Below are 26912 nucleotides of genomic sequence, written 5' to 3'. Positions count from 1 at the left end.
ATGTAATTATTTTGTATATACTTAGTTATAGGAAATATTCTTCAGGGTCTCCGGCTTTGACACTTGTATAGTTTGTTATAGAAATTCTCCTGTAATGTTCATTTTTTACTAAATATATTTTTGCCTCCATGCTCGTTTTCTTTGAGTTGGAATTCCTAGAAGTTTCTTTATTCTTTGCTTCTCTATTCTTCTCTTTCTTGCTTGCAACTCAATCTTGGTATCAGAGCTGAAGATGCCTGTCATGGTTTCTTCTACTCTAACAATCCGAGTTCCGGATCCCAATTTGAATATTACCCAAACTAATTACCCTTTTCTTTCTCAGCCACTCTCCATCATATATGATGAGAGGGCTCTAATACTCTAGAAAAACTAAAAAATAAATTTAAAGTGAGTAAATTGTTTTTATATATTTATATAAAGATTAAATAAATTTTAAATATATTTATATATTTTTACAATAAAATTAAATATTATTTTTTTCATATTTTTTATATGATATTTTTCGAGACCATATATGGACAATTTTTTTAAAATAAATTGTTTTAAGAAAACTTGTTATAAAATTCTTGTTGGAAGATGTTGTCACTAGTTTTGTTTTGTTTTGTTTTTTTTTTCAATTTATTTTCATTATCTCTATCTTTGAAGAAGAAAATAATTCTAGAGCTTGTTTGAATTAAAGAGAAAAAAGAAAATGTAAATGTTAACCCTGGAGTCCACTCACCTAGGTTACTTCACTTACTTGGCCCCGACTCACCAGACCCAAACCGAGTCATTATTCCGAGTCATCTTCCACTGACCCAGTATACATATAAGCTCGAGCTCCAAGCACCCAAGTCATTTGGTACAAAATTTCCCACAATCCAAACAGGGATTTTCTGCTAGGGAAAATGGATTTCTCGGAGCAAGACGTGGACAACTTCGGAGGAGATGGAGCCCGCCAATCGTCATCATCGTCGTCGTCGTCTTCCTCTTCATCAAGATCTTCGTCCAACGGCAGCGACGGCGGCGAGACCAGCAGCGCCGGCAGTGGCAGCGGCAGCGCAAGCGCAAGCGGAAGCAGCAGCGAAGGAGAAGATAACGGCGAAGAAGTGGACAAGAGGACTCATGGGTACGAGGAGAGAGATCTCTTTGGCTCTGATAGTGATGAGAAGGATCTGTTTGGCTCTGATAATGAAGATTACTGCAAAACCCTAGCTATTAGCCCTTATCCGGTTCCAGGTAATTTCCTTTCACGTCTCATTCATTTTCTATTTGGTTTGATTGCTAAAACTAGTTGTATATGCATTTCAAAACATTCCATTATGATTTCTCTCAAAATCCTAGCGTGGGTTTCAGGTGATTTTTTTGTTTCTTTTCTTTTCATCACTTAGTGTTTAAAGCTTAAGGCATTTTGATTGCTGGCTTCAGTTTGACTTATTGATTTTGAAGCATTACCCATTTCATTTTTCTCAAAACCCTAGATTCTTGTCCTTTTTTATAAAAAAATAAATTCCAGTGGCTACTTGGAAAATTGATGCTCTAATTGCTGGGAGCTTTTGACAATGAATCATCATGATTAATGAGAAACCACCTTTTTTTTTTTCTGACCTTAAATTATATCCCATTTACCGGCGGTGCATATGGTATTTAGAAACAGCTTAGTGGTGCAAATGAAGAATTACAGCCAGAATTATAGGGTCGTCATCGCAGATGTCCTTTCACCAAGGAATTTCCTTGAATTCGGAACGGTTCATGAAATAATGAAGAAGTTTGAACTTTGATCCGATTGATGGAGATTGTATCTTAAGCAATTAAATTTTAGAAACATGCTGCACAGAACCCTATCTTCTTGCATGTAGATATTGTTTTGCTTCATCTTGGAAGCAATAGCAGGGTAACTTAAATATATCATGTTTTTTGTTGTATTCCAATTAATAATCCTCCTGGAATTAGTTATCATATGGAGGCATTTTTATCATGTGCAATGTTGTTTTTCCATCAATTCTGATCCGTAACTTCAATACGTCAGCTTGAGAGTCCTCCTAATTATTTAATCTTCCTTGCATTAGTCAGTTATGTGAAGGAATTACCAGTGAATCGTTGGTTTCATTTTCTTGAAGTATTTTTTGTGTTTTGCAGTTTTGCCCACCATTCGTAATAATAACAACCAAAATAGAGGCGGTTTTGGGCGTGGTAGATGGCAAAATGATAGAGGAGCGGGAATTCTTCCTCGACCTGGACCTTATCCTCAGAGGCATAACTATGGTTATGGCTCTAAGTTTAATAACCGACATGATGAACGTTTTGTTTCTGAACTAAAGCTTTCAAAGAGTGAAGAAACATTGTCAAGAAAATGCATTGCATTTCAAGAGGTAAGACATTTTATCAATTTATCGATCCATCAAGTGCTTTTCACCATGGATGTACAAACTGTATAAGTAATGCTACAAAGTGAGGGATTCATGTCTCACCATTGTATGGCGCTGATCTAGATCAATCAAGGCTCTAGCTTTTTAGGTGTTGTAGCATTTCTTTCAATACCTGTCATTTTAATTTCTAATACACACACATATATATATTTAGGAGACAAAAAACTGCACACTAAGGTTATTTAGAGAGTTTAATTGTCTTATTTGGTTTATTTTCAGTCAAATAATCTCTTTGTGATGTGAATTTGAGATGTTTCCAACACTTTGCATGTGTTCCATCTGTGTTGGTGCTCAGTAGGCTGTTGTTCAACTATTCTCATGATTGCCTGATGGTTACCTTGTAATTTAATTATCTCATTACTTTTTATGGTGTAATGTCCAATTTAATTCAATAGCCATGTGAACTTGCTTGCTATAGTCGTGTAGAAGGTGGAGATGTCTGCTTTGATGACCGCAGCTTAGTAAGCTTTTCACAGCCTGTTCACTCAGTAGGTTTTTCCATTTATTCCTTCATGGACTATATTCTGAATGTTACATCATTTTTCACCCTATCTTATCAGCGACTTTTTAAGCGTCTTATTACTGAAGATGTTGGAGCTGATCTCAATGAAGGTTATGATACTTTTATCGAGAAAAAAGGTGCACTTTGTTGGAAAAATCACAATAATCATTTTGACAAATTTTGATGTGACACTTGTAAAACTAAAGATGTCAATTATGTGTTCCTTTTTTCCTCCCTAAACCAGATTTGGGTTCTGAGGGTTTTGGTGACCTTCTGGCTGCTATCAGAAACAGAAACATCCCACTTGGAAATATTCATTTTGTGGTATGAGGTCCCTGATGCTTCTTGCTTTTTCATGTGTCCAATTAATGCTTTTGTTGACATTACTAATTTCAACCTTTTTCTTCTTTTTTCCAGACTTTCCGTAACAACCTGAATAAGGTAATTGCTAATTTCTTTATATGAACTTAACTATTATTCAAATTCTCTTCAGTAATTTAAATAGATTATTTCCTTGTTTCATCTTCTTCAAACAAGGTTTTTAAAGTCTTAGAACTAGCTGTGTTTCCTAGCCTAGATCAAATTGTATGATAAGGCTGTCCAAACCGTGTACCAGTTCCTTTATGGGTTCTAGAGTTTCTGTTTTTTGGAGATAACTATTGTATATGGAACAAGTAGACTTTTGGGATCGGGTGGAAAGCGAGAGAAATTTGACTGTGGAGGAAGCTGATTTAAAAAAGGAAGCTAAAGACTCCTTTAAGAAATGGGTCCTATTGGAGGAAGCCCATTGGAGACAGCACTCAAGGGAGATTTGGTTAAGGGAGGAGGATAGAAACACGGGGTTTTTCCATAGAATGACAAGTGCTCACCGAAGAAACAACGCTATGGGCAGAATTAAGGTTAATGGGGAGTGGCTGGTAGAGGAGCAGGAGGTGAGAGAAGGAGTTGTGAATTCGTTTCAGCAGATGCTTTCTGAAGATATGGTTTGGCAGGCGGATATTGGTAGCATTTAGGTGGGTTGCATCAGCCAGCAAGAAGCAGAGAGTCTGGAAATCCCATTTGCAGAGATTGAGATTCACTCGGCGTTGATTGAGATGAATGGGGATAAAGCCCCAGGCCTGGATGGTTTTACTGTAGCCTTTTGGCAAAACGCATGGAATTTTACCAAAGAGGAGATCATGGAGATGTTTAAAGAATTTCATGAGCATAATTCCTTTGTTAGGAGCCTCAACAATACTTTTTTGGTGTTGATACCTAAGAAAAGCGGGGCGGAGGATCTGGGAGACTTTAGACCTATTAGCCTGTTGGGGGGGCTCTATAAACTTTTGGCTAAAGTCTTAGCTAATAGGCTCAAAAAAATGATTGGTAAGGTGGTCTCTAGCGCTCAGAATGCCTTTGTAATGGGAAGACAAATTCTGGATGCGTCCTTAATTGCTAATGAGGTGATAGATTCGTGGCAGAAGAGAAAAGAAAAGGGCATTATTTGCAAATTGGATATAGAAAAAACGTATGACAGCATCAATTGGAATTTCTTAATGAAGGTCCTTCAAAAAATGGGCTTTGGGACCAAGTGGGTGGGATGGATGTGGAGCTGTGTGTCTTCTGCTAAATTCTCTATTCTTGTTAATGGAGTGCCAGCTGGGTTTTTCCCTAGCACTAGAGGGCTTCGTCAAGGGGATCCTCTATCCCCTTACCTCTTTGTTATGGGAATGGAGATTCTGGACGTTCTGATCAGGAGAGCGGTGGAGGGGGGATATCTATCAGGGTGCAACATTCGGGGCGGTAGTAGAAATTCATTGAATATCTCCCACCTATTTTTTGCTGATGATACAATTGTGTTTTGTGAGGCGAACAAAGAGCAAGTTTCTTATCTAAGCTGGATTCTCTTTTGGTTTGAAGCGGCTTCGGGTCTTCGAATTAATCTAGCCAAAAGCGAAATCATCCCAGTTGGAGAAGTGGAGGAGATTCTTGAGCTGACAGCTGAGCTAGGGTGCAGGGTGGGATCTTTGCCCTCCCACTATTTGGGTCTCCCTTTAGGGGTCCCCAATAGGGCTTCTTCTATGTGGGATGGAGTGGAAGAGAGGGTCAGGAGGAGACTAGCGCTTTAGAAAAGACAGTACATCTCCAAAGGGGGAAGGATCACTCTCATAAAAAGTGCCTTGGCTAGTATGCCAATTTACCAAATGTCTATCTTCCGAATGCCCAAGTCCGTTGCTAAAAGAGTGGAGAAAACCCAAAGAGATTTCCTATGGGGGGGTGGAAACTTGGAGGGAAAAGTTCATCTAGTTAAATGGGATGTGGTCTATACAGAAAAACACAATGGAGGGCTAGGATTAAGGAGAATAGCCACTCTGAATAGAGCCCTGCTGGGCAAGTGGACTTGGAGGTTTGCTTGTGAAAAGGATAACCTTTGGAAACAAATGATTTCTACGAAATATGGGCAAGAGGAATATGGCTGGAGGTCTAAGAAGGCTAATGGGGCGGCTGGAGTAGGGGTCTGGAAGGAGATTATGAAAGAATCTGAATGGTGTTGGGAGAATTTGGCTTTTCTAGTTGGGAAGGGTTCCAAAATCAAATTTTGGAAAGATAGTTGGTGCACTGACACTCCGTTGTCCCAATGCTTCAACCATCTTTTTGTCCTTGCTGTGCATAGAGACGCCACGATTGAGGAGATGTGGGACCAAGATTCGGGCCAAGGAGATTGGAATCTTGTTTTTGTGAGGGACTTCAATGACTGGGAGATGGATATGGTTGGTGATTTGCTCCATACTTTGAGGGGTCATAGGCCTTCCCTGGAGGATGACTCTGTTAAATGGAGGCAAGGAAGAAATGGTCTTTTCAGGGTTAAAGAAGCTTACAGGTTGTTGGACAAGCCTAATGATACAGTGTTTCCCGCAAAGAGAATATGGGTGGATAGGGTGCCAACTAAAGTCTGCTTTTTTGCTTGGGAGGCTACGTGGGAGAAGGTGCTCACTCTGGATAGGCTCCAGATAAGAGGGGTGCAACTTCCAAATTGTTGTTTTTTGTGTGGTTGTGAAGAAGAGAATGTAAATCATATTCTTTTACACTGTATAGTGACTAGAGTCCTTTGGGATATTATTTTTGGGTTGATAGATATTAAGTGGGTCCTTCCAGAAACTGTAAAGGAGACTTTAGTCTCCTAGAGGGGCTCATTTGTAGGGAAGAAAAGGAAAAAGATTTGGAAATCCATTCCGTTGTGTATTTTTTGGACGGTCTGGAAGGAGAGGAATAGGTTAGCCTTTAGGGGGGGTGCGTTGAATATTCAGAGATTAAAGAATTCTTTTGTCTATAACTTATGGAATTGGGTCAAAGTGTATTTAGGTGAGGAGTCTTTCTCCCTTATAGGTTTCTTGGAGTGGATAGCTTCCACTTGAGGGGAGGTAGTTCTTTTTGGTCCTTTTTCTCTTTTTGAGGCTGTAGCCGTCTTGTATACTTCCTGTATGCTTTGTGGCGTTTAGCCTTTTCTAATGCATATCTTGTTTACTTATCAAAAAAAAAAAAAAAAATTGTATATGGAACATTGTAAAATACATTTTATAACTGGAAATGTCTGTCCTTTTATTTATTTTTTCATCTAAGTAGAGCAGAATATTTTGCAACTTATATTTTTTTCCTTATCAACTAGATGTCTATCTGGTATTCAACCTGGGAGCCTATTGGTTTAGATTGAAAGTATTTCAACTGGTTGCATCACTTTTTCCTGCAGATACTGGCTACTGCTTATATCAGGCATGAGGCATGGGAAATGGGGGTGCATAAAAGGAATGGAGTTGTGTATCTTGATGTGCATAAACTACCAGAAAGACCACAAAGTGACTTGGATCGTCGGAGGTACTAGATTTTTCTTATCTTATTTTGGTAAACATATTGATGCGTTTGTTTTTTAGCTTAAAGCCAATAGGGAGAGTGTTGAGTTGGTCTCTCACCTTTTAAAATTTCAAATTTTAAAAACCTAATGATTGGTTAAGAGTTTAGTCAAATCAACAATCCTTTCAAAGTTTTAAACACCAAGAATGAGGTGAGAAACTGTTTATTGCCTTTATTATTGAGTGGATGCAATTAGAGATTTATAAGTAATAAAAATGTTTAAAACCATGATTTATATTTGTCTTCAGATGAATTTCTTGTCAATTGAAATTTAAATAAACTTTTAGAGAGACTGACTTGATATTTAGTTGAGGTAACATCTTAAAGCACTTGAGTAACTTGGCCACCTCTGCCCATCTAGAACAAAACCAATACTAGAATAATATTGACTTGAGATTGAAATAGCAAGGGGCAGAAAAATGAGAGATGCAGAAGCAAGCAAGCCATATGTGGTGGTCCAACAAAAACAAACTTGATTATGGATTTGACCTGGTGGTCAGTTGTGCTTGCATGTGCTGTCCTTTCCTCTTTTTCTCCAATGGCCTTCTCCTCTTTTGGTCATTTACTCGAGTGTTGATGGAACATGTTACATTATAAAATTTGAAGCAGCAAGACAAGTGGTGCACTTGTCATTTTCAAAATATTATAAACAATAGGAGTGCGAATGTATCTTTGTAACCCACATTTTGTTGATTATGATTTTCCATTGGATGTGAATTCTCAAAGCACATAACACAATGGGAAGTTGGAACACTGTAATTGAGATGGGATTTCCATTTCCAGCCCTCCATCTTGCAAATCAAACAGGGCCTAAGGGTTATTTTTAGAAAGATGGGGGAGAAGAAGCTCTATTTATGGATTGGGATTGAAATAGCAAAAAGTTAGGGAGAAAGATAGGAAGGAAAATAGCCAATGATAATTCCGTACTGTTTGTCATTGCTATTTATTAGAGGTTTACAATACCAGATTTACTAGTAGTTATAAAATATTACTTTCTTGGACTCCAGCTCATTAATTCGAATTTTTGGAAATGTATTGATGTGTGAGCATCATTTCCTTTTGGTCTTTCTGGCGAATTTGTACAGACAAGTCAGTCTTGATATTTATGGCAAGATCAATATTTTTCGGTAATCTTTGGGCATGGTCCAATTTGTTTATAGCACCTAGCCCTTCTTCGGTTGTAGATTTTGTGGATTGGATAGGGTCTTGTTGAGGGGTGCTGTTTTTGGTGTTTTTCTTTGTTTTTTGGAGGTGCCTTAGGCACCCATTGTATACTCCCTGTATACTTTGTAGCACTTTTCTGGTGCTTTTTAATACACTCTTTATTTACTTATCAAAAATCATTATCATAATTCATTCATACCTTTGAACTTTCTTATTAAAATTAGATGTTATTGGGGATACTGTTTTGAGAGCCTTGCCACTGAAGATCCAAGAAGAGCTGATGGAGAAGGGATACACCATATTGATGCGAATGCCGAATATTGTTCTGTGATTAAGACCAAATTAGGGGCTCATCGGATTTTGATGGGTGCTGAAATGGATTGCTGTGATTCAACTGATGATGGAAGAAGGTTCTATGTGGAGTTAAAGACAAGTCGTGAGGTCAACATGTTTATCTTTGTTATTCCATTATTCTGTGATTACTTTTGGTTTGTTCTGGCGCTTGTCAATGTCTCAACCTATTTATTACCTTCTCTTTTCTAGCTTCTTAATTTTTCTTCTACTGTTCACAGCTGGACTATCATACTGAGGAAAGATATGAGAGGGAGAAACTGCTAAAATTTTGGGTATATTTTTATTCCTATCTTAGCTATGGTTTATATGTTTCCTTTCATTCAATACTACTTATTATTTTAATCCTATTTGCACATTCAGAAATGTGTTTTTCTTTCAGAGTGCTTGTTTATTGGCATGCAAAGTTGTTTGACCTGTTTCCATTTGTACCTTGCTAAGCATCAAATGTCTTAACAAGTCAAAGACAGATTCTTTTTAACTCTTAAAGCAAAGCTCCAAGAAACTGGGATTGCAAGATCTAGCTTTTCATCTTGGAAGAAGAATGCTTGAAAGTCCTTCAGTTATGCTCTTTCCAAATGCCCCATAAAAGGTGAAAAGTGGGGCCTCAAATTTGTGAGGAATACATTCAGGCATCCAGAATCTCCTGCGATTAAAGTGGCCCAGCATTAACTCTGGAAGTACCAATAATCCAAAATTAGAGAAAAAAAAATTATGAAAGTTCGACAGCTGCCCAATAATGGATTCTGAGATGATTTACCCTCTGTGCCTGTAGTTTGAACTGATGGGCCGTATTGGTAATAAACACAACCCTCCGGTCTACAGTTTGGATGGAATCCAAGGAGGCTGACAACACAAAAAAACCTCCTAAGAAGCTATGTAATCCATGCCTTCTATAAATATAAATTTCTCTGCATCGGTTCTACTAAAAGATTCAAAGAGAGACTTCATACCAAGAATTCTCCCTCTCATAAATAGAAGAAGGGAATTCTCCTCCCTGAATTTGCCTAAATTATACATGCTCTAGCCAATGAAGGGCCTACCAACTTTAGCTTAAGGTGCCAACACTATCCCTCTATGACCAACAAATCAATTTCCTGAGGTTTGCTTTTTTATGAGACCTAAAAATATAAGGTGCTCCCCATATAATTCCAAGATAAATGGTGGAACATGCAATTTCATTAATCGGATGTTAGTATCTATGGTAGATTTTGTGGATGGGCTAGGTTCTCACTAAGGGGAGGGTGTTATTTTTTGTTTACTTGTTTTTTGGCTTTAGGCATTCTTTATATGAGGGCCTACCAACATTAGCTTAAGGTGCCAATACTATCCCCCTATGTCCAACAAATCAATTTCCTGAGGTTTGCTTTTTTATGAGACCTAAAAATATAAGGTGCTCCCCATATAATTCCAAGATAAATGGTGGAACATGCAATTTCATTAATCGGATGTCAGTATCTATGGTAGATTTTGTGGATGGGCTAGGTTCTCACTAAGGGGAGGGTGTTATTTTTTGTTTACTTGTTTTTTGGCTTTAGGCATTCTTTATATGAGTCTTTTGTACTTTGGTGCACTTTTTTTGCTAGGCCCTGTTAATAATATTTTTGCTTGTCTATAAAAAAAATCCATGTTAGCCACCATCTGCCTCACTATGTGTTAGCAAGGATAAATGAAGTCTCAACTAATTATTTTATAATCAAATGACATGCTTTTGAAGGATCTTTAGGATCGTTTGTTTTCATTTTTTAGGTTTGCTCAAATTGTTTCGAAACAAGTCTCTAATGACTGAGGACCAATTTATCAGCAGTAGAGGTATTTCAATCCCTAGTCCTGCACAGAACTGTGCTTTAGATTCCCTGCTTCATTTTGAAGTTGATTCTGATAAGAAATTTCAGCTGTCGTTCTTTAAACTTTGAGGGAGCTAGTGCGTAGCATTTGTTCCTTTTATACAAATCCATCCTATTACTGGTTGTTTGAAGTTTGAGTTTCTATTGTGGATGAATATCAGTTGAATTACCATTTTTTCTGGTACTCTCTCTACTTATTTGCTGAAATCCCCTATAAAAAGGAAAAACAAAAACAAATCTGTAGTGCTGTTGCTAACTTGTTTGCAGGAAAAGCTAATTTCTTGAAATCACAAACAATTCTAACCATTTTTTTTTTCTTTACCACTTTCTAGCTTCTTGAAAATTATAATATTAGTACTTTGGTTCTCCCTTTATTGCTAAGGCACTGTTAATGATATTTTTGTTTGCCTATCAAAAAAATATTAAATCAGAATTTGTAAGGCCTTTACTGTGGTTTCAGGGAGTAAAATTATGTGCATGGGATTCTTCCAAGAGTGGCACTTGTGTTAACAATTGCTTGTTTTGGGTTCTTGTCTATCAAGAAATAAAAAATAAAAAATAAAAAAGCTTTAGTTCTGATTAGCGTGGGCATAAAATGCATTTTATTCGTCCACTCAGGTGGTTAGATTCTTTTCTGTTCATAAAGCCATTCTGAGGGATATGCTGTCCTACAACCATATTTTTAACTCATCAAACATGGTGTCAATAGGAAATCCTTTTGAGTTGAGTCCACATTGAAAGATGGAATCGTCTAAGCAGTACTTTATTTTGCTCTGGAAAGGTTTTACAAGGGTATTTTAAGTCTAAATTTTAACCACAGTTTTGTGAGAAACATGCTTTTGCTTTCAAATTTACTGGTAGTAATATGATGACTGGCTGTATCTCTATCCTAACTGCATGAAGTTTCATCATTGTTCAGATGAAGTAATGTGACTGAAGCCCGTAATAGCCCAATTGCCCTTCCTATTCATGAATATCAAAGCAGAATCATCATTTGCATGCTGAGAGCTCCTTATTTTGCTTGCTAAAAAAAGTCTTTTTTGCCCCATCAATTTACTGGGTGTTATATAATTTAATGTTCCCCCTAAATGGAGGTGATTGATGTAAAAATCATGCAGCCCATACCAAACTGTTTGAATTCAAGGCTTTGTTGAGCTGAGATGATGTTTCTCCCTGGCATCTTCTATTTGTAGAAATTGTATCATCGGAATTTGCATCCTTCTCATTTCCAGTTAATTTAACCCTTGTTGATAGGGTTGCTGTGTGAATGAATTTTAATCTCATAAATGGGTCATTATTGAATGTGTTTATCCATTCTCATTGCAGATCCAGTCATTCTTAGCAGGTGTACCCTATATTGTCATTGGATTTAGGTAAATCCCTTTGCTACTTCATCTGCCTGTTTCTGCTTGAGGACTATATTGTTTTGAATGCAAGATGAATGTTGCCTTTGTGATTTGACTATCACTTGCCTTTAGATCCAAAGTTAAGGGGAGAAAGAGAATTGGGCTACAAAGTAGTTTGTATTTTAGGAGGAGAAAAAAATGTGTTAATTCTCTTGCTCTTTCTTTCTCCCCTTCTCACTCACTCTCATGCATGTCATGTTAAGCTCCATGCAGCTGGACGGTTGTCTGTGGGTATTATCTTACCTTTCCCCAAGTGTATCCAATTATGTCATGTTGTCTATACTGCAGGGATGATGGGGGTCGACTTGTCCGCACGGAGAGACTAAGAACCAAAGACATAACACAAAGAGTAAAAATGAAGAACTACTGGCAGGTAATGCTTTTGTGCAAAAATTTCATGCACACCAACTTGGGTTCCTTGCACTGGAGCATATATCTCCTCTATTTCATGGTTTTCATGGTTCGTTATATTCATTAAAAATAAGGCCATCTTCTCATCCAAGAAACAAACAATATGATGGTGATTCGCTTGTTATTCCTTTTTGGGAAAATGGGGAGCCCCTCAATCATATGCATAGATGCATATGCACATCTTCAAACTATGGCTTGCGTGCCCTAGAACTGTGAAAACAAGGATAGATCATTTTGATTAATTACGTTGTTGCATTTTTATAATAGCTGATGACATTCTGTTATTAGATTGGGGACAACATTACACGAGCTCTTATATAATGGTTTAAAGTTAGGATCAATTAGTCTGTAAAAATTTTTTGCAAATAAACATCAGATATCACTGTTTTGTTGGCGCTAATGAATTACAATTTGTTGGCAGGGAGGAGTTTGCCTTGCATTTGCTGACGAGGTGTTATGCTGGCTCTATGGAACAGTCAAAGAGAGTAAGTTTAATCCGCATTTTCTCTTCCAGCATTTATAGTTTCTGGGAAGGTAGAAGGATGGATGAAACAATTTTTAAACCTGACCCTTCATTTCAATGCCATTTAGTTGTAAAATTCAGATATTTCTTGCCTTTCCCTCCCTCTTGGCAATCAAACTATAATCAACACGTTATATTATTGGTTTCAGATGAAGACTACATATTGCAGTTTGCTCCGCCTTTCACCCGATTAGAGCTTCTACAGGCCCAATCATGCCCAGATGCAATTAGCAACCATGTCCAGCAATTGTAGACCTTGGGAGGGTTTTTGGTATACTTAACGAGTATAAAGAGGGGTGGGGAGATGGGGTTTCAGATAATTGACTTAGATTATTTTAAGGAAAGAAAAATTGGCTTGAATGTTTACTTTTGTTGTGAATCTTGGTATACAAGAACAATTGCTATCATTATATTACGAATATGAAGAGCTGCCCCCTCTCCCTTTCTTTTTGGCTTAGTTTGGCCACCCCCAAACGGGAGTCCCTTGTATATCAGTTTTCCAGTGACATGTTTGACCCATGTAAAGTTGCTTTTTTAAGCTTCTAATGAATGAAAAATATAAATCTCAGTATCTCACTTAGATGGAGTCCTAGCTTTCTCCATTGTAACAGTTTCCTCAAATTATAGCATGGATTTCCAACTTTTCACATCAATCTATGCAATGAGGAGCCCTGGTCTCCTGGAATTCTCAGGGTAAGGAGGAAAAAGGGAGAAAATTCTCTTCCATTTTTTATTGAGAATACTGAACGTGTTGGTATAAAAATTATTTAAATTTTGTAAAGTTTTATTTATTTTTAAAATTTTTGCTCTTATAATAAATTTAAAAAGGATAAAAGAGAATATTTTATTAGGTTTAAATTTATTTATTTATTTATTTTCAACAATGCACATTTGTCTCTTTAAAAATTTCATTAAAAGGTGGATACAAATAGAGTTTGACGAATGCAAATATAATGGCTTAGAAATGGTAATCGTACACGCCCAAGTTCAGAACCAAATCCAAATTTTTCAAATGGCTTCAGCCTTCATAAACCGATAGGTCACGTGACGGGCGTGCGCTAGTCCTGTATGAATAGAAGTGTAACCGACTGAAACAAATGGGAGGAGAGATGATGAAGAAAGGTGTGAGCAGGGAGAGGGAGGAAGCTATGGAGAAGATGACGGAGAGGCTATCGTGTAAAGACAACCTTTATTTTCCAAGAGCATTGGAAGCCACAGCCACGACTCCTCCACAACGGAAATCCATCCTCCTCGACCTCCTCTCTCGCGACCCCGCCGTCTTCTTAGGTACGCCCTTTTCCAACCCTAATTTCCTGTTTGTTTCCTCATCAACGCAATCTATTTTCTTCTGTGATTTTATTTTATCGACTAAGCCCCGGAAATTGTTGATAGTAGAAAACACATGATTTGTGTTTCACTCTTCATCGTTTTTCTCAGTAATCAAACTGCTTTCTATCTTTTTTTGCCCTTTTTGTTGATTGATTGATTCAGAGAGATATGGATCGCAATTGACCTCTGATGAGCTCAGGGAGTTCGATTCTTTGAAAGATGACTATGAGGTCTGTTGGCACTTGAAGCACATCCGGAGTGTAATGAGTCCAACTTCAGAGGAGTTAAAATCAAGGTCAGTGTCTGTGAAGAACCGAAGACGGGCATATCTAAATAAGTTGATTTATGATGGGCAGTACTTTTCGGAGGATGCTATGAGGGAGAGAGAACCATATTTGCATCACGAGTATGTGGGGAGGTTTCAGGATCCTAGTGGGAGAAGTATGGCAAGGCCGGGGGAGCGATGGTCAGAAACATTGCTCAGGCGGTCAGAGGAAGCGATGTTGGTTGCAAAAATCAGAGGGGAGCAGCAGAGGTTGGGCGTTGCTGAGAGGGACTGGGTTGGTAATGAGAGGTCCCAGCAAGACGAAGAAGAAGAGGAGGAGGAGGAAGAGGAAGAGGAAGAGGAAGAGGAGGAGGAAGAAGAAGAAGAGGAAGAAAAAGAAGACGAAAAGCAGGCTGGAAAGGCTAGTAGGGTTTCAGATTCGTCCAGGGTAATTCTTTTTAAGCCATGTTTTGTTGTGCCTTGGAGATTGAATATTTTGATTTTGTTTTGCATAGAATCTGAGCATAAATATTTCATGCATATGAGCCCATTGAATAAAAGGAGATCCTTCAGCATAATTAGTGGTATATGAGCTGTTTCATGATCTGATGGCCCATTTTAACTTTGTGTTGCTATTTTGTTATTTTTTTTTTTTGATAGATAAACAAAGAAAAATTTTCATTAAAAGAGGGAAGCAAGAAGGCAACCCGAAGCATACAGGGAGTATACACGAGAAGCCCCAGAAACAAAAAGCACAAAGAAGCTTACACTCACCAACCCTCAATTAGAGCCCAACCAATCTACAAAGCTAAATAAGGAACGGGGCTCTCCATCTAACCAAGACTTTGTCCAAGAGAAAAGATTACAAATGAAGGAGGCTTTCAATCTTTGGATCGACAAAGCCTCATTATCAAACACTATCCTATTTCTTTCTTTCCACATCGTCCAAAATAAACGAAGGGGGGCTGCCCGCCAGATTTTCCCACGCTTCTTGTCTACAAAGGAAGCGGAACAGCCAAGGAGAATGTCTTTAACCGTGAGCTGAAGGACCCAATTAACTCTAAACAACGTAAACACAAGATTCCACAGCACCCTCGCCTTGGGGCAATGGATAAGGATGTGGTTAATTGTCTCCTCATCATCACAACATAAGAAGCATCTGTTTGCTAGAGACCAGCCCCGCCTTTTGAGATGATCTTGGGTTAGAACCTTCCCCCAAGAAGCTTCCCAAGCAAAAAAAACCCACCTTAGTAGGCACGTAAGGGCTCCAAATGATTCACCACGGAAACATGACTGCACCACCAGAATCAAGAGTATTGTACAGGGATTTTACAGAGAATATCCCATTCTTAGAAGCATTCCACACCACACTATCCTCCATCCCAACGTTGAGTCTCTTACCTTGAAGGACCGAAAGGAGGCTCGCCATCGCCTCCAGCTCCCAGTCATTAAATGATCTAGAAAAACGAGGAGACCATCCCCCCACATCCCCCATAGAATCCCAACAATCCTCTACCCACGCATCTTGGGAGACCACAAATGCAAACAGAGAAGGAAATGCCTCACAAAGGGGAATGTTACCACACCAAATGTCTTTCCAAAATTTCACCCTTCTACCATCCCCTACGGTGAAGGAAACGTTTTTAAACAACAGCCCGCCTTCCTTTCTGATTTCCTTCCACAACCCCACCCCATAGCCTTCCCTAACCTCACAAGAGATCCACCCTCCTTCTTCTTCCCCATACTTCATGCTGATAATAAGTTTCCAAAAAGACTCCCTTTCAGCCGCAAAGCGCTAGCTCCATTTACACAACAGGGCCCTATTGAGGGTAGAAAAATTTCTGATCCCCAAGCCACACTTCATTTTATGAGAGCGAACCACATCCCATTTTACAAGGTGAGGCCTCTTTTCCAACACACCCCCACCCCAAAGGAAGTCCCTTTGGATTTTCTCAAGCCTTAATCTTACAACCCTTGGGATACGCATCAAGGACATAAGATAAATCGGCATGCTAGCCAAAGTGCTCCGAATGAGCGTGATTCTCCCCCCCTTAGAAATGAACTGCCTCTTCCACAAAGCAAGTCTCTTCCTCATCCTTTCTTCCACACCATCCCACACAACCACCGATTTGTGAGGAGCACCAAGAGGCCGCCCCAAGTAGGTGGAAGGAAGAGAACCCACTTTACAGCCTAATTCAGAAGCCAAGGCCTCAGCACTCTCAACTCTTCCCATCGGCAGAATTTCGCTCTTCTCCAAGTTGATGTTCAGACGAAAAATGGCTTCAAACCACATTAAAAGCCAACTTAGGACAGCCATTTGGTCTTGGGAATCCTTGCAAAAGACCAGCGTATCATCCGCGAATAACAGATGAGATACTTGAATCCCACTTCCACCCCTGCCCCTTAATCTGCAACCGGAAAGAAAGCCCCCCCTAACCGCTTTGTTAATGAGGCAGCTTAAGGCCTCCATTCCTAAGACAAATAAATAGGGGGAAATAGGGTCCCCTTGCATTAACCCTCGAGTGCTCTGGAAGAAACCCGCTGGCGAGCCGTTGATCAGAACTGAGAAGGATGCAGTGGAGATGCACCACCTGATCCAGCCAGCCCACTTCTCCCCAAAACCCATCTTTTGCATCACTGACATCAGAAAGTCCCAGTTAATATGGTCATAAGCCTTCTCCAGGTCAAGTTTGCATAACACACCAGCTTCATCTCCTTTCAGCAGCGAGTCTATGGCCTCGTTTGCAATTAACGCTGCGTCAAGGATTTGCCTTCCTTCAACAAAGGCATTTTGGGAAGGAGACACCACCTTACTCACTACTTTCTTCAGCCTATTGGTTAGAACCTTGACGAGAATCTTGTACAACCCACCCACCAGGCTAATGGGCCTGTAGTCACGTAAATCCTCAGCCCCACCTTTCTTGGGGACTAAGACCAGAAACGTGGAGTTAAGACTTTTAACGAATTTCCCCCTCTCAAAAAAATCCTTAAAGAATCTCATTATTTCGTCTTTGACAAAATCCCAACAAAACTGCCAAAAGGCAATGGGAAATCCATCCGGACTAGGAGCCTTGTCCCCGTTCAGCTCCGAAAGGGCCAAATACACTTCTTCCAAGGAGAACATTTCCTCCAGCGTGGCAGCCTCCTCTCTACCAATTCTATCAAACTCCAAGCTGCTCATACTTGGGTGCCAGCCACCAGGGTCCGATAACAGGTCCTGATAGGCCCTCACCACTCCCCTTTGAATATCTTGATCGTCTAAAAGCCAGATACCTCCGACTTTAATCTTTTTCAAACAATTCCTTCTACTGTTGGAGTTCGCCATCTTATGAAAGAATCCCGTATTCTTATCACCTTCCTTCAACCAAATTTGTCTTGATTTCTGCCTCCACGAGATTTCCTCCATAATCGCCCATTTTTTAAATTCCTCCTTGGCCTCCTTTCTAGCCTCTAACTCCTGCTCGTTTAATGTTCTCTGCCTCTCCTGCTCATCCCAGAAAGAAACTTTGCCCAAAGCCATCCTCAAATTCACCCCCACTTTACCAAAGACTTCCTTATTCCAATTCTTCAGCTTAACTTTTAAAGCCTTTAGTTTTTCTGAGAGGACAAAGCTATATGAGCCACTGAAATTAAAACCTTGCCACCATCCCTTCAGAAGCTCCTTAAATCCTTCCTCCTTCAGCCACATATTCTCAAAACGGAAAGGAATAGGACCTCTCCTAACTCCACCCCCATCTAACAGGATTGGGGAGTGGTCAGACACAGGCCTTGGGAGAGTGCACTGAGATACTCCACCAAAATGATTTTCCACTCCTCCGAAATCAGGAAACGATCCAGTCTTGACCTGGACTGGCCGTTTAACCCCCCACTCCACGTATGAGGACCCCCCTGAAGAGGCAAATCTCTTGAAGCCAACTCATCTAGAACCTCCGAAAACCTTCTCATGGAGCCAAACAGTCTTCCTGCTCTACTCCGCTCACTGGGAAATCTAATAACATTGAAGTCCCCACCGATGCACCAGGGATCAGACCACAAACCTCGAATTGCACCTAACTCTTCCCAAAAAGGTTCTCTATACCTTTTCGTAGTAGGACCATAAACCCCAGTGAAAAACCACATAAACCCATCCTCGCAGTTCTTGAAACGACACGAGATTGAGAAAATTCCCACTTCCAGGCCTACTAACTCCAACACTCTCTTATCCCAGAACACCACCACCCCTCCAGCTGCCCCTCTTGCATTTACAGCTCCCTAACCTAAGAATCTTCCCACGCCAAGACTGTGAATGACCCCTTGGGACATTTCTTGGATTTTGGTCTCCTGCAAGCACACCAAATCCACCTTTTGCGATCTGATTAGGGCCTTGATAACCTTCCTTTTATTCTTGTCATTAGCCCCTCTGACATTCCAGGATAGGATTTTTAGCCTCATCTAACTGTCGAGATTCTATCCCCACCAACTCTGGCCGCAGAATTCTCCTTTCTAGCCCCAGAGTAATTGATAGACCACTCAAGTTTTTTCAATTCCCTGTCAAACTTAGTGGTCCCTGACGAGCCCTTCTTCAAGTTTTGCTCCCTTCTTCTCTTAGTCCTTAGGAGCAGATTTAGTATTTCGCCTTCAAAACCGTCCGTGGAAAAGCCCAAGAATTTACTAAACCTCGCCAAGTAACTGTCGTCCCACCGGCACCCATCCAGATCCTGAAGCATCCCCTCAAACTCCTCCCCCGGGCCTTCTCCAGCCACTGGCTTCTCTCCCTTAGAGGCTAGCACCCCATTGCTACCGTCAGCCAGGATGATACTCAGCGGATTCTGCTCCTCTTCGTTGACCTCAGAAACCGATACCCCGAAGGACCCCTCATTCAACGGCATCCGTCCGAAAGAAGAAGGAAAAGGAGAAGAGAAATCCCGACCCCCCATAGGAATATGACAGAGAACAGCGTACCTGGAAGCCTCTTCGCATAGAGCTTCGTCAGTCACGAGCCCCCGATCCATCAACTGAGAGGAATCTCGCGTCAATGAGTCTCGCGGCAACCCGACTAGGGGATCAACATCTCCTCTTTCAGCTTGACTTGCGCCTTTGAATGTGGGGGGCGGAAGCAGATCCCGAGCCCTAGGAAACGAGACTGAGGACTTGTTTCCATAAAAGGCCCCATCATCAGCCTGACCAGGCCCACAGGCCTCACCCAATACACCATCACTTAAGGAAGAGGGAATGGGCCTTGGAACCTGGCCCAAGTCCACCCGGCTAACAAGACAACAGTCTTAGGCCTCCCCACAATACAAAGCTGAAGGGCCGCAGCTCCTGCTAGGGCCTGCCAGCCCACTTCCACTGATGTCCATACCAATAGGAGGGGACTCCCTACCCCCTCCCACTAGGACGGCTGAACCATCAACCCATCTCCTCTCAACAGTCCCTTCTGCAGAGGCCTCATCAGAGTGAAAGAGTGGATTTCCTCCATTACGCGCCACGTCTTGTACCTCCACCTACACCCCCAACTGCTCCACCCCCTTCCTTTGACTCCCACAACAAGCCACCCGATGAGACCCAGCGTCTTCTTCCCCTGTCCTTACCCCTCCCTTCCCGGAGCAACTTCCCGTCGGAACCACCTGCGAGAACCAAGGTGCAGATTCCCACCATAGATGAAGGGAAAAGCACCCCGTCCCCAGAACAATATGAACAGAGCTAGGGACCTCCCAATCCACACGCTTCACCAAAATCCTCGCCCATTGCAACTCAGACATAGACCTGGTGCCTTCATCCACTGCTAAAAATCCTCCGCACCCATCTCCAATATTTTTAAACACCTCAAAGCTCCAGAGATGGAGTGGGAGCCCGACCACCCTAACCCAAGACTCTGCGGCAAAGGAGTCCTTAAGGGAACATCCCACCTCAGGATTCCATCTGTCCAAGAAGAGCCAATTTTCCTTAATGTTTCTTATGCCTCTGGCCAATACTCTCTCAGCCTCTTGAGCCTGCTCGAAATCAAACAACATAATACCCCTACCCAACCCGATAATAGACAACTTCCCCTTAACCTCCCAGTTTTGGCGGGTCCAAAATCTAACGTAATCCAACTCAGGAAAAAGAGCTGAGATTGAACCCCACCTCCCTATTAGACAATGTTTCAGATGCTCAAGTCTACCACGCACCCCTTTATCCCCTACCTCTAACCACACTGACTCACCCGCCCTTCTCGGAGTCGATTTAACAGCATCTGCATAAGATTTCGTTTCCACCCTCTTTTCCTTCCACTGAACCTTCAGGACTCCCTTCGGCTTCAACGGAGCCTCTGGCATATTGGTGAGCTTTAATCCTTCTGTCGGAATCACACCCAACCCTCTCAACCTTACAGCCAACAAATTCCATCCACTGGCTTGACCCTTCCCTTCAGGGAAGATGATGCTGTATCTTTTTGCTTCCATATCTCGGACCAAGCATAGGATGAATCTCCCTGCTTTGTTCATCCGTCGCTCCATTCTGAACTTTCTGTTTCCCTCCAACCATTCAATAGCCCATCTTTGATCATCCGCCTCTCTACAACATGTTTCAATGCCTTCCAACAGAAAACGAAGACTAGCCTCCCCAAATCTAACCCAAGAATCAAAGCCTCTGCATCTCTCCCATATGCATCCTTTCAACTTTCCACCCGACTCCTCAACCTCAATCTCAAACAATTTGGACTCCACCACAAAACGACTTCTCCCCATTCTATTGACTGTCATTTTCTGCACTGGTCTGATTCATGATGGTAGGTTTGCACAGTAGTTTATGAAACCATAAACAATAGACTGGACTGATTATGATTGTAACCACCACAAGTGGAAAAAGAACTTTAAGTCATCCAAATGCACACTTAGTACATGCATCTCTTTTTCTAATTGAGCTATTTATAGCGGAGGTGTAATCCTTTTACACTCTCTAAAATATGAAATGTAAATTTCCAGTTGTCTCCTATTATTCAGAAGTGGATCTTATTTAAGCTTTATCAAATATATCCCCATAAATTGTGATCATCATTTGGTTGTAAATCCTGTAATTCTCTCTTGTAGTTTAGGACTGGTCAACTTTCCTGACTTCATATATTAAAATTGTATATGAGAATGAATAGCATAGTCATCATTTTATTGCATTTGACTTCTTTTTATGGTGTCAAAGCCTCTAGGTTGCTCTCATTAAGATTGTTGATCTACTGTGGGCGATTCACCAGTACCTGATTCTTTTGCTACCATGCCCTCCCTTACCACCTTCATTATTGATCCTCCAACTAACCACATCTCCATCAATGCCAATGCTCAACTCCCTTTGAAATTGACTGCCAACTACTACCCAGTGTGACATGCTCAATTTCATGTCTTGCTTTTTGGCTATATTATCTCCTAGATTATGCAGATGTATCTCTACCATATTCTCCCGTTATTGATTCCCCTTTGATTTTTCTAAGATGACCTCATCTTTCATGGTATCAATCAGTTATGCCACTCATAGCATTTGTGACTGCCTCTCAACAAGCTTGGTGCAAATTAACTCAACTTTATGCCAATTGTTCCTAAACTTGTGCAACTCATATCCTTTATCTCAAATAAAAACTTGCTTTAACAACCTCATGGAGATAAGTCTATTTCAAAATTTTTGCAATCTCTCAAAGATTTATATAACCAACTTGCTCGTTCCAATGCAACCCTGAACGAAGAAGATCTAGTCATGGATGCCTTGAATGGTATCGGGAAAGATTATAGGGAAGTGGTGGTTTCTACACTCCAAAGCCTCTTCTATGTCCTTTGAAGAGCTTCATGATCAATTGGTGGACCATGAAGAATTTATTTAGTAGGACAACATTTGCCTTGAACTCGTCCCCATCACTCCAAACCTCACTCAACATTCCAAATCCCCTCAATACCAAAACTCCACAACAACTCCTTTTTCTCCTCCAAAAAACCAAACCCATATTCCAGCAACCAATCACCAAAACCTAAGTTAAACAATTGTCAATTCTATAAAAAAAAATGTGGTCACACTGTCAAATGCTTCTTCAAGCTTTTTTCTCACGCCCTACCAATGCCACGACAAATCACACCACTCATTTGCCCAACTACCGCTCCTTCACTTGTTGATTCCAATGCCTCTCACCATTTCACTGCCGACTTAAACATTCTAGATATCGTGGTTATGATGATATCGTTCTTGGTGATGGTGCAAACCTCTCAATCACATATGCTAGTTCCACCACTCTTCCTATTTCGTCTTCTAACCAAACCTTACCCTTTCATAATGTTCTCCCTATTCCTTCAATGCAAAAGAACTTGATCTCAATTTCTAATTTTTTTTGTGTTCACAAAATGCTTGCATTGAATTTTTCCTTTCATTTTTAGGTCAAGGATCTTCACATGGGAGCACCATAGCTTCAAGGACAAAATAAAAATGATGTTTATGAGTGGCCATAACCCATATCCAATCGTGGGAAAGCTTGTGATGCTCTTCTTGGCCTTAAGGCTCTGACTCCTAAATAGCATAATAAACTTAGTCATCAATCTATCAAAATTCCCAACACCAACCAAAAGCTTCTGCATTCTTCTTCTTCACATTTTTCTTGCAATTCTTGCTTATGCAATAAAAGTCATAAATTTCCTTTTTCATATCTCTTCTCTTACTAATCATCATCCTTTAGATCTTATTTACACTAATGTTTGGGAACAACTTCTATTCAATCACGTGATGGATTTTATATTATGTAATTTTGTGGATCATTTTACCAAATATATCTAGTTATATTTAATACACAAAAAAATTATACGTCTTTGATATTTTCAAATGCTTCAAACTTGTCGAAAGTTTATTAAAGATTCTATTGTGAGCGTTTATTTTGACAAAGGTGAAATATGAAAACCTTAGACCATTCTTTGAATCTTAGGGTATTCGACACCTTTTGCACTCCACCTCACACATCTTAACATAATGGGAGATTTGAATAAAAACATTGTCATATCATTGAAACCGTATTAACCTGTTGCATCAAACATAAATTCCTCTTCATTTTTGGTCTCATCCATTCCCAACAACATCCTATTTAATCAATTGTCTCCTAAATCCCTTGTTAAATCTCAAATCACCCTTTGAAAAGTTCTTTTCTATCCCACCCAATTACAATAAGCTTTGGGTCTTTGGTTGCTTGTCTTATTCTTGGTTAAAACCTTACACCTCTCACACACTTGAAACCAAATCTTGCCCATGCATCTTTCTTGGCTATTCCTCAAACCACAAAGTGCCTTTCAATCTCTTGATTCTCACACACAAATTATGTTTGTGTTCACTTTGTTGAAAATTCATTTCCATTTGCTTCTCATCAACCTATTCACACTTGATACTTTCTTCAATTAGTATAGTCTCCATGACCAACCTACTCATTTTCTTTTCTCATCTTCACAACCTGAGCACACTACTCTGCCAAGTTCAGGTCAGGCCTTTTTTTTTTTAATGGATAAGTTCAGGTCAAGCCTTTGCCATAGGAACATCAACCTTGTTCAACCCTTTGCCTTATGTTGCCTCCAACAAAGGTAACTTGTCCACTTCTCCATCCACTTCTTCTTCTTATCCATCTAACCCATGCCAACCCTCTATTCTACCTTCCTACCTTGCTTTATAGACTTCCATGATCACAAAATATTCACCTCATGCAAACATGGTAAAAAGAAACAATATTTTCAAGCCTAAAACTTTAAATATTATCACCAAACACCTAATGCCTGAAACCCTTAAACTTACCTCAGTTTCTCAAACACTTTGAATGGTGAGCTGCATTGTCCATTGAATTTGATGCTTAACTTCAAAATGAAACTTGGGATCTTGTTCCACTTGCATCAAATCAAAACTTGGTTGCAAATGGCTGTTTGGCATGAAAAGACACCCTAGTGGGAGCACTAACTGCTACGAAGCACGCCTTGTTGCAAAGGGATTTTATCAAAGACTTGGGAGTTTACTATCATGACACTTTTAATCAAGTTGTGAAGCCTACCACAATTTGTGTAGTTCTCTACATTGCCCTTGCCCATGGTTGACTTATTCATTAACTCAACATCAACAATGTTTTTCTCCATCTGTCACTTAATGGAGTGGTATTCTTGTTTCAACCACCTGTATTCATTGATGCTAATCATCCTACACATGTTTCCAGGCTTCATAAGGCTACCTATGGTTTCAAACATGTTCCTTGTGCTAAGTATCAAGAACTTAGTAAGTTTCTTGTATAATTTGAATTTCAAAGTTTCAAATCCATCACCTCACTATTTATCCACTCCAAGCACAACACCATCATCTACTTCCTTGTTTATGTGGACGATCTTATTGTCACAGGCAACCACTACACTTTCATTTCAACGTTTATTCCAAGTCTTCCTCACCAATTTTCAGTCAAGGATCTTGGGTCTCTCCACCATTTTCTCGGGGTTGAAGTGTTTCCTATTAAAATGAACTTGTCTCTCAACATAAATATATAAGAGATCTCCTCTGGCAGCACAACATGACTGAACCCAAAGAAATGACCACTTCCTTGTCCACTTTGACGCCTTAATTCCTTTGTTATGCATCTCCACATACTGACTCCACTTAATAGTGAAAAGTCATTAGGCCTCTCCAATCCTCATCAACAACTCGGCTGAATATATAATTTGCTATCAACCAACTCGCCCAATTCATGCACCAACCCTCTCATACTCATTGGAAAACAACTAAGAGAGTGCTTCATTGCCTCAAACACACAATCTATTACGGTCCTTGATGGTTCACCACTTTACTTGCATGCCTATTTAAATGTTGGTTGGGTTGGTAATCTTGATGACTGAAGCTCCACAAATTCATACATTATCTTTCTTGGTAGCTCTCCGATCTCCTAGAGCTTCAACTAGCAATGTTCAGTTAAGGTTGAGTACCGTGCAGTGGCCTCCACAGCAACTGAGTGCACGGGTTGAATCTCTACTCCATTAGCTTGGCATCCCACTCAAGATTTCTTCCACCATTTGCTATGAAAATGTCAGCAACACTTTTCTTTGTGCCAATCTGGTTTTTCACTCACAAATGAAACTCATTGCCATAGATTTTTCACTTTGCATGTAACAAAATCACTACTAGTCAACTTCGGGTTTCTTGTCATGCAGGATGAACTATAGAAAAATGAGAGGAAAAAAAGTTGTGCACACTATCTTTGGTGTTTCTAGTAGGTTCCTGTATGTTGCAATACAATGTACACACCAAGAAATGTAAAATGCTATTAGTATATCTAACATGGATTCAAATAATTCATTCTACTAAATGTCTGGTGAGTGTTCATGAATCCTTCTCTCAAATTATGACTTTTGAACTCAAATTAATTTCTTGGAGGTGTATTATGAGATGTTCTAAATGACTCATATTCTTGTATTCTTGGATATTTCTGCCAGATGGGAGTTTCAGTTGCTACAGAATAACAGCGGGTTGTTTCTAATATTTTGAAGTCTTTATCTTACCTCTTTTAGGTGGTCATGGATCATGATGGCCTAGTCAATGGCAGCCAATCCTCCGATATGGAGTCTAACCAAAAAGCAACTCTATCTGCAGTGGAAATGCAAGATCAGATGGACCAATTCACCCACATTATGCATCAGAAATTTCTGTCAGGTGAAGATCGTGATTATCTAGACTACTCAAAAATAGATGATGATGAAACTTTGGATGATCACTGGCTAAGAGAGGCGAACTATGATGCTGAGGATAAGTACTTTGCTGAAGATGAATGAAGAATAATGGTAGCTTCAATTAACCAGTCCTTACATGCTCCTTTTTCTCAAAGGGTGAGTTATACTCTTCTGTAATTATCAAATCCAAAGTTCATTTGTTGCTCATGTACTTATGTGACCAGCACTTTCTCAAAGATGCCTGCTATTCTCCAATTGGAGATTCTGATTCTGCATTTGTTATCCTAAGAGAATTGCTAGAACAAGTTGGGGGAAGAGGGAATAGACCCAAGGGAACAAGGATTAAGGATGAAACCTATCCAAGTTGGACTCCTAGACTACATATTCCTAATGATTGCGTGTTAGTGATTTTTCATTTTTAAAAAACAAATTATTGTTGTTGCTGCAAATAGAACTGCAGAGAACACAAGGCATCCAAGTCCACCATCAGGAGCTAGGTTTGGCTGAAGGTGAAGGACATGGTTTTCAGCCATGGGGGAAGAAGCTAAAGAGGGGCTTACAGCAGTTGGTGATTTGGTGCCTTTCTGTGTGGGGTAAAATGAAAATGTTCATAGATTTTATAGCTTTTGGTTTTTGTTTGAACGAAGATACAACTAGAAGGAAATTTTAGGGCGATTTGGTATTTACTAGAACTTGCAATTTCAACTGTTAAAAAAGTGTGGTGAAATCTTGATGGTTGGATGAAAGTATAAACAAGTGGGATCAAATTATAAAAAAAAATTAGAGAAAATCTATCATTAATAATAATAATAGAACAAAATAAAATAAAAAATTATTAATCAGAAATAAATAAAAAATTCTCATTATTGTCTGGTAAAACTCTCATCTAAAGATGAGTTTAATCCAAAGATCAAAGTGTATGTAAGAGAAAACATGTCATATTTTTTTTAAATGCATAAAAATGATAAAGCAAGTATTTTAATCATTCTTTAGAAAAATATTAATTAATTAATTATTTTTGTAGGAAATAAAACTTATTTTAGGGTGTAAAATGCTTTCCTTAAAAATCTTTTTCATACATACAGGAGAAAAGGAGAAAGACCATTGTACTTGATCAATAAGCATCAAACCCATGATAAAGTTATAATATCTTAC

At 39.8% G+C, this 26912-nt stretch overlaps 2 protein-coding genes across 4 annotated transcripts; both read left to right on the top strand.

Annotated features, from left to right (window-relative positions):
- The first annotated feature begins 825 nt into the window (after nucleotides 1-825).
- Nucleotides 826-13076, top strand: LOC117932458 (decapping nuclease DXO homolog, chloroplastic). 3 transcript variants are annotated; one of them, XM_034853715.1, is made up of 13 exons: nucleotides 829-1218; nucleotides 2119-2351; nucleotides 2804-2869; nucleotides 2969-3047; nucleotides 3155-3234; nucleotides 3328-3351; nucleotides 6638-6762; nucleotides 8187-8403; nucleotides 8535-8588; nucleotides 11487-11533; nucleotides 11855-11939; nucleotides 12399-12462; nucleotides 12650-13076. In XM_034853715.1, the coding sequence occupies exons 1-13, from the start codon at nucleotides 888-890 to the stop codon at nucleotides 12751-12753; spliced, it is 1509 nt and encodes a 502-aa protein (XP_034709606.1). In that variant the 5' UTR covers nucleotides 829-887; the 3' UTR covers nucleotides 12754-13076. The 3 variants fall into 3 exon arrangements, 2 of the variants coding, with proteins under 2 accessions (XP_034709606.1, XP_034709613.1); XR_004654184.1 differs by lacking the exons at nucleotides 12399-12462; nucleotides 12650-13076 and adding an exon at nucleotides 10063-10125 and having other exon boundaries at nucleotides 826-1218; nucleotides 11855-11882; XM_034853722.1 differs by lacking the exon at nucleotides 2804-2869.
- Nucleotides 13077-13488: 412 nt separating this feature from the next.
- On the top strand, nucleotides 13489-26032 carry LOC117933298 (coiled-coil domain-containing protein 97). The gene is made up of 3 exons (XM_034854670.1): nucleotides 13489-13787; nucleotides 13992-14542; nucleotides 25599-26032. The coding sequence occupies exons 1-3, from the start codon at nucleotides 13598-13600 to the stop codon at nucleotides 25857-25859; spliced, it is 1002 nt and encodes a 333-aa protein (XP_034710561.1). The 5' UTR covers nucleotides 13489-13597; the 3' UTR covers nucleotides 25860-26032.
- The last annotated feature ends 880 nt before the right edge of the window (nucleotides 26033-26912 follow it).

Source organism: Vitis riparia, chromosome 2 (assembly GCF_004353265.1).
Source record: "Vitis riparia cultivar Riparia Gloire de Montpellier isolate 1030 chromosome 2, EGFV_Vit.rip_1.0, whole genome shotgun sequence".
NCBI classification, from domain to species: domain Eukaryota; kingdom Viridiplantae; phylum Streptophyta; class Magnoliopsida; order Vitales; family Vitaceae; genus Vitis; species Vitis riparia.
The sequence above is the reverse complement of the archived record's forward strand: the minus strand, read 5'-3'. Positions and strand labels throughout refer to the sequence as shown.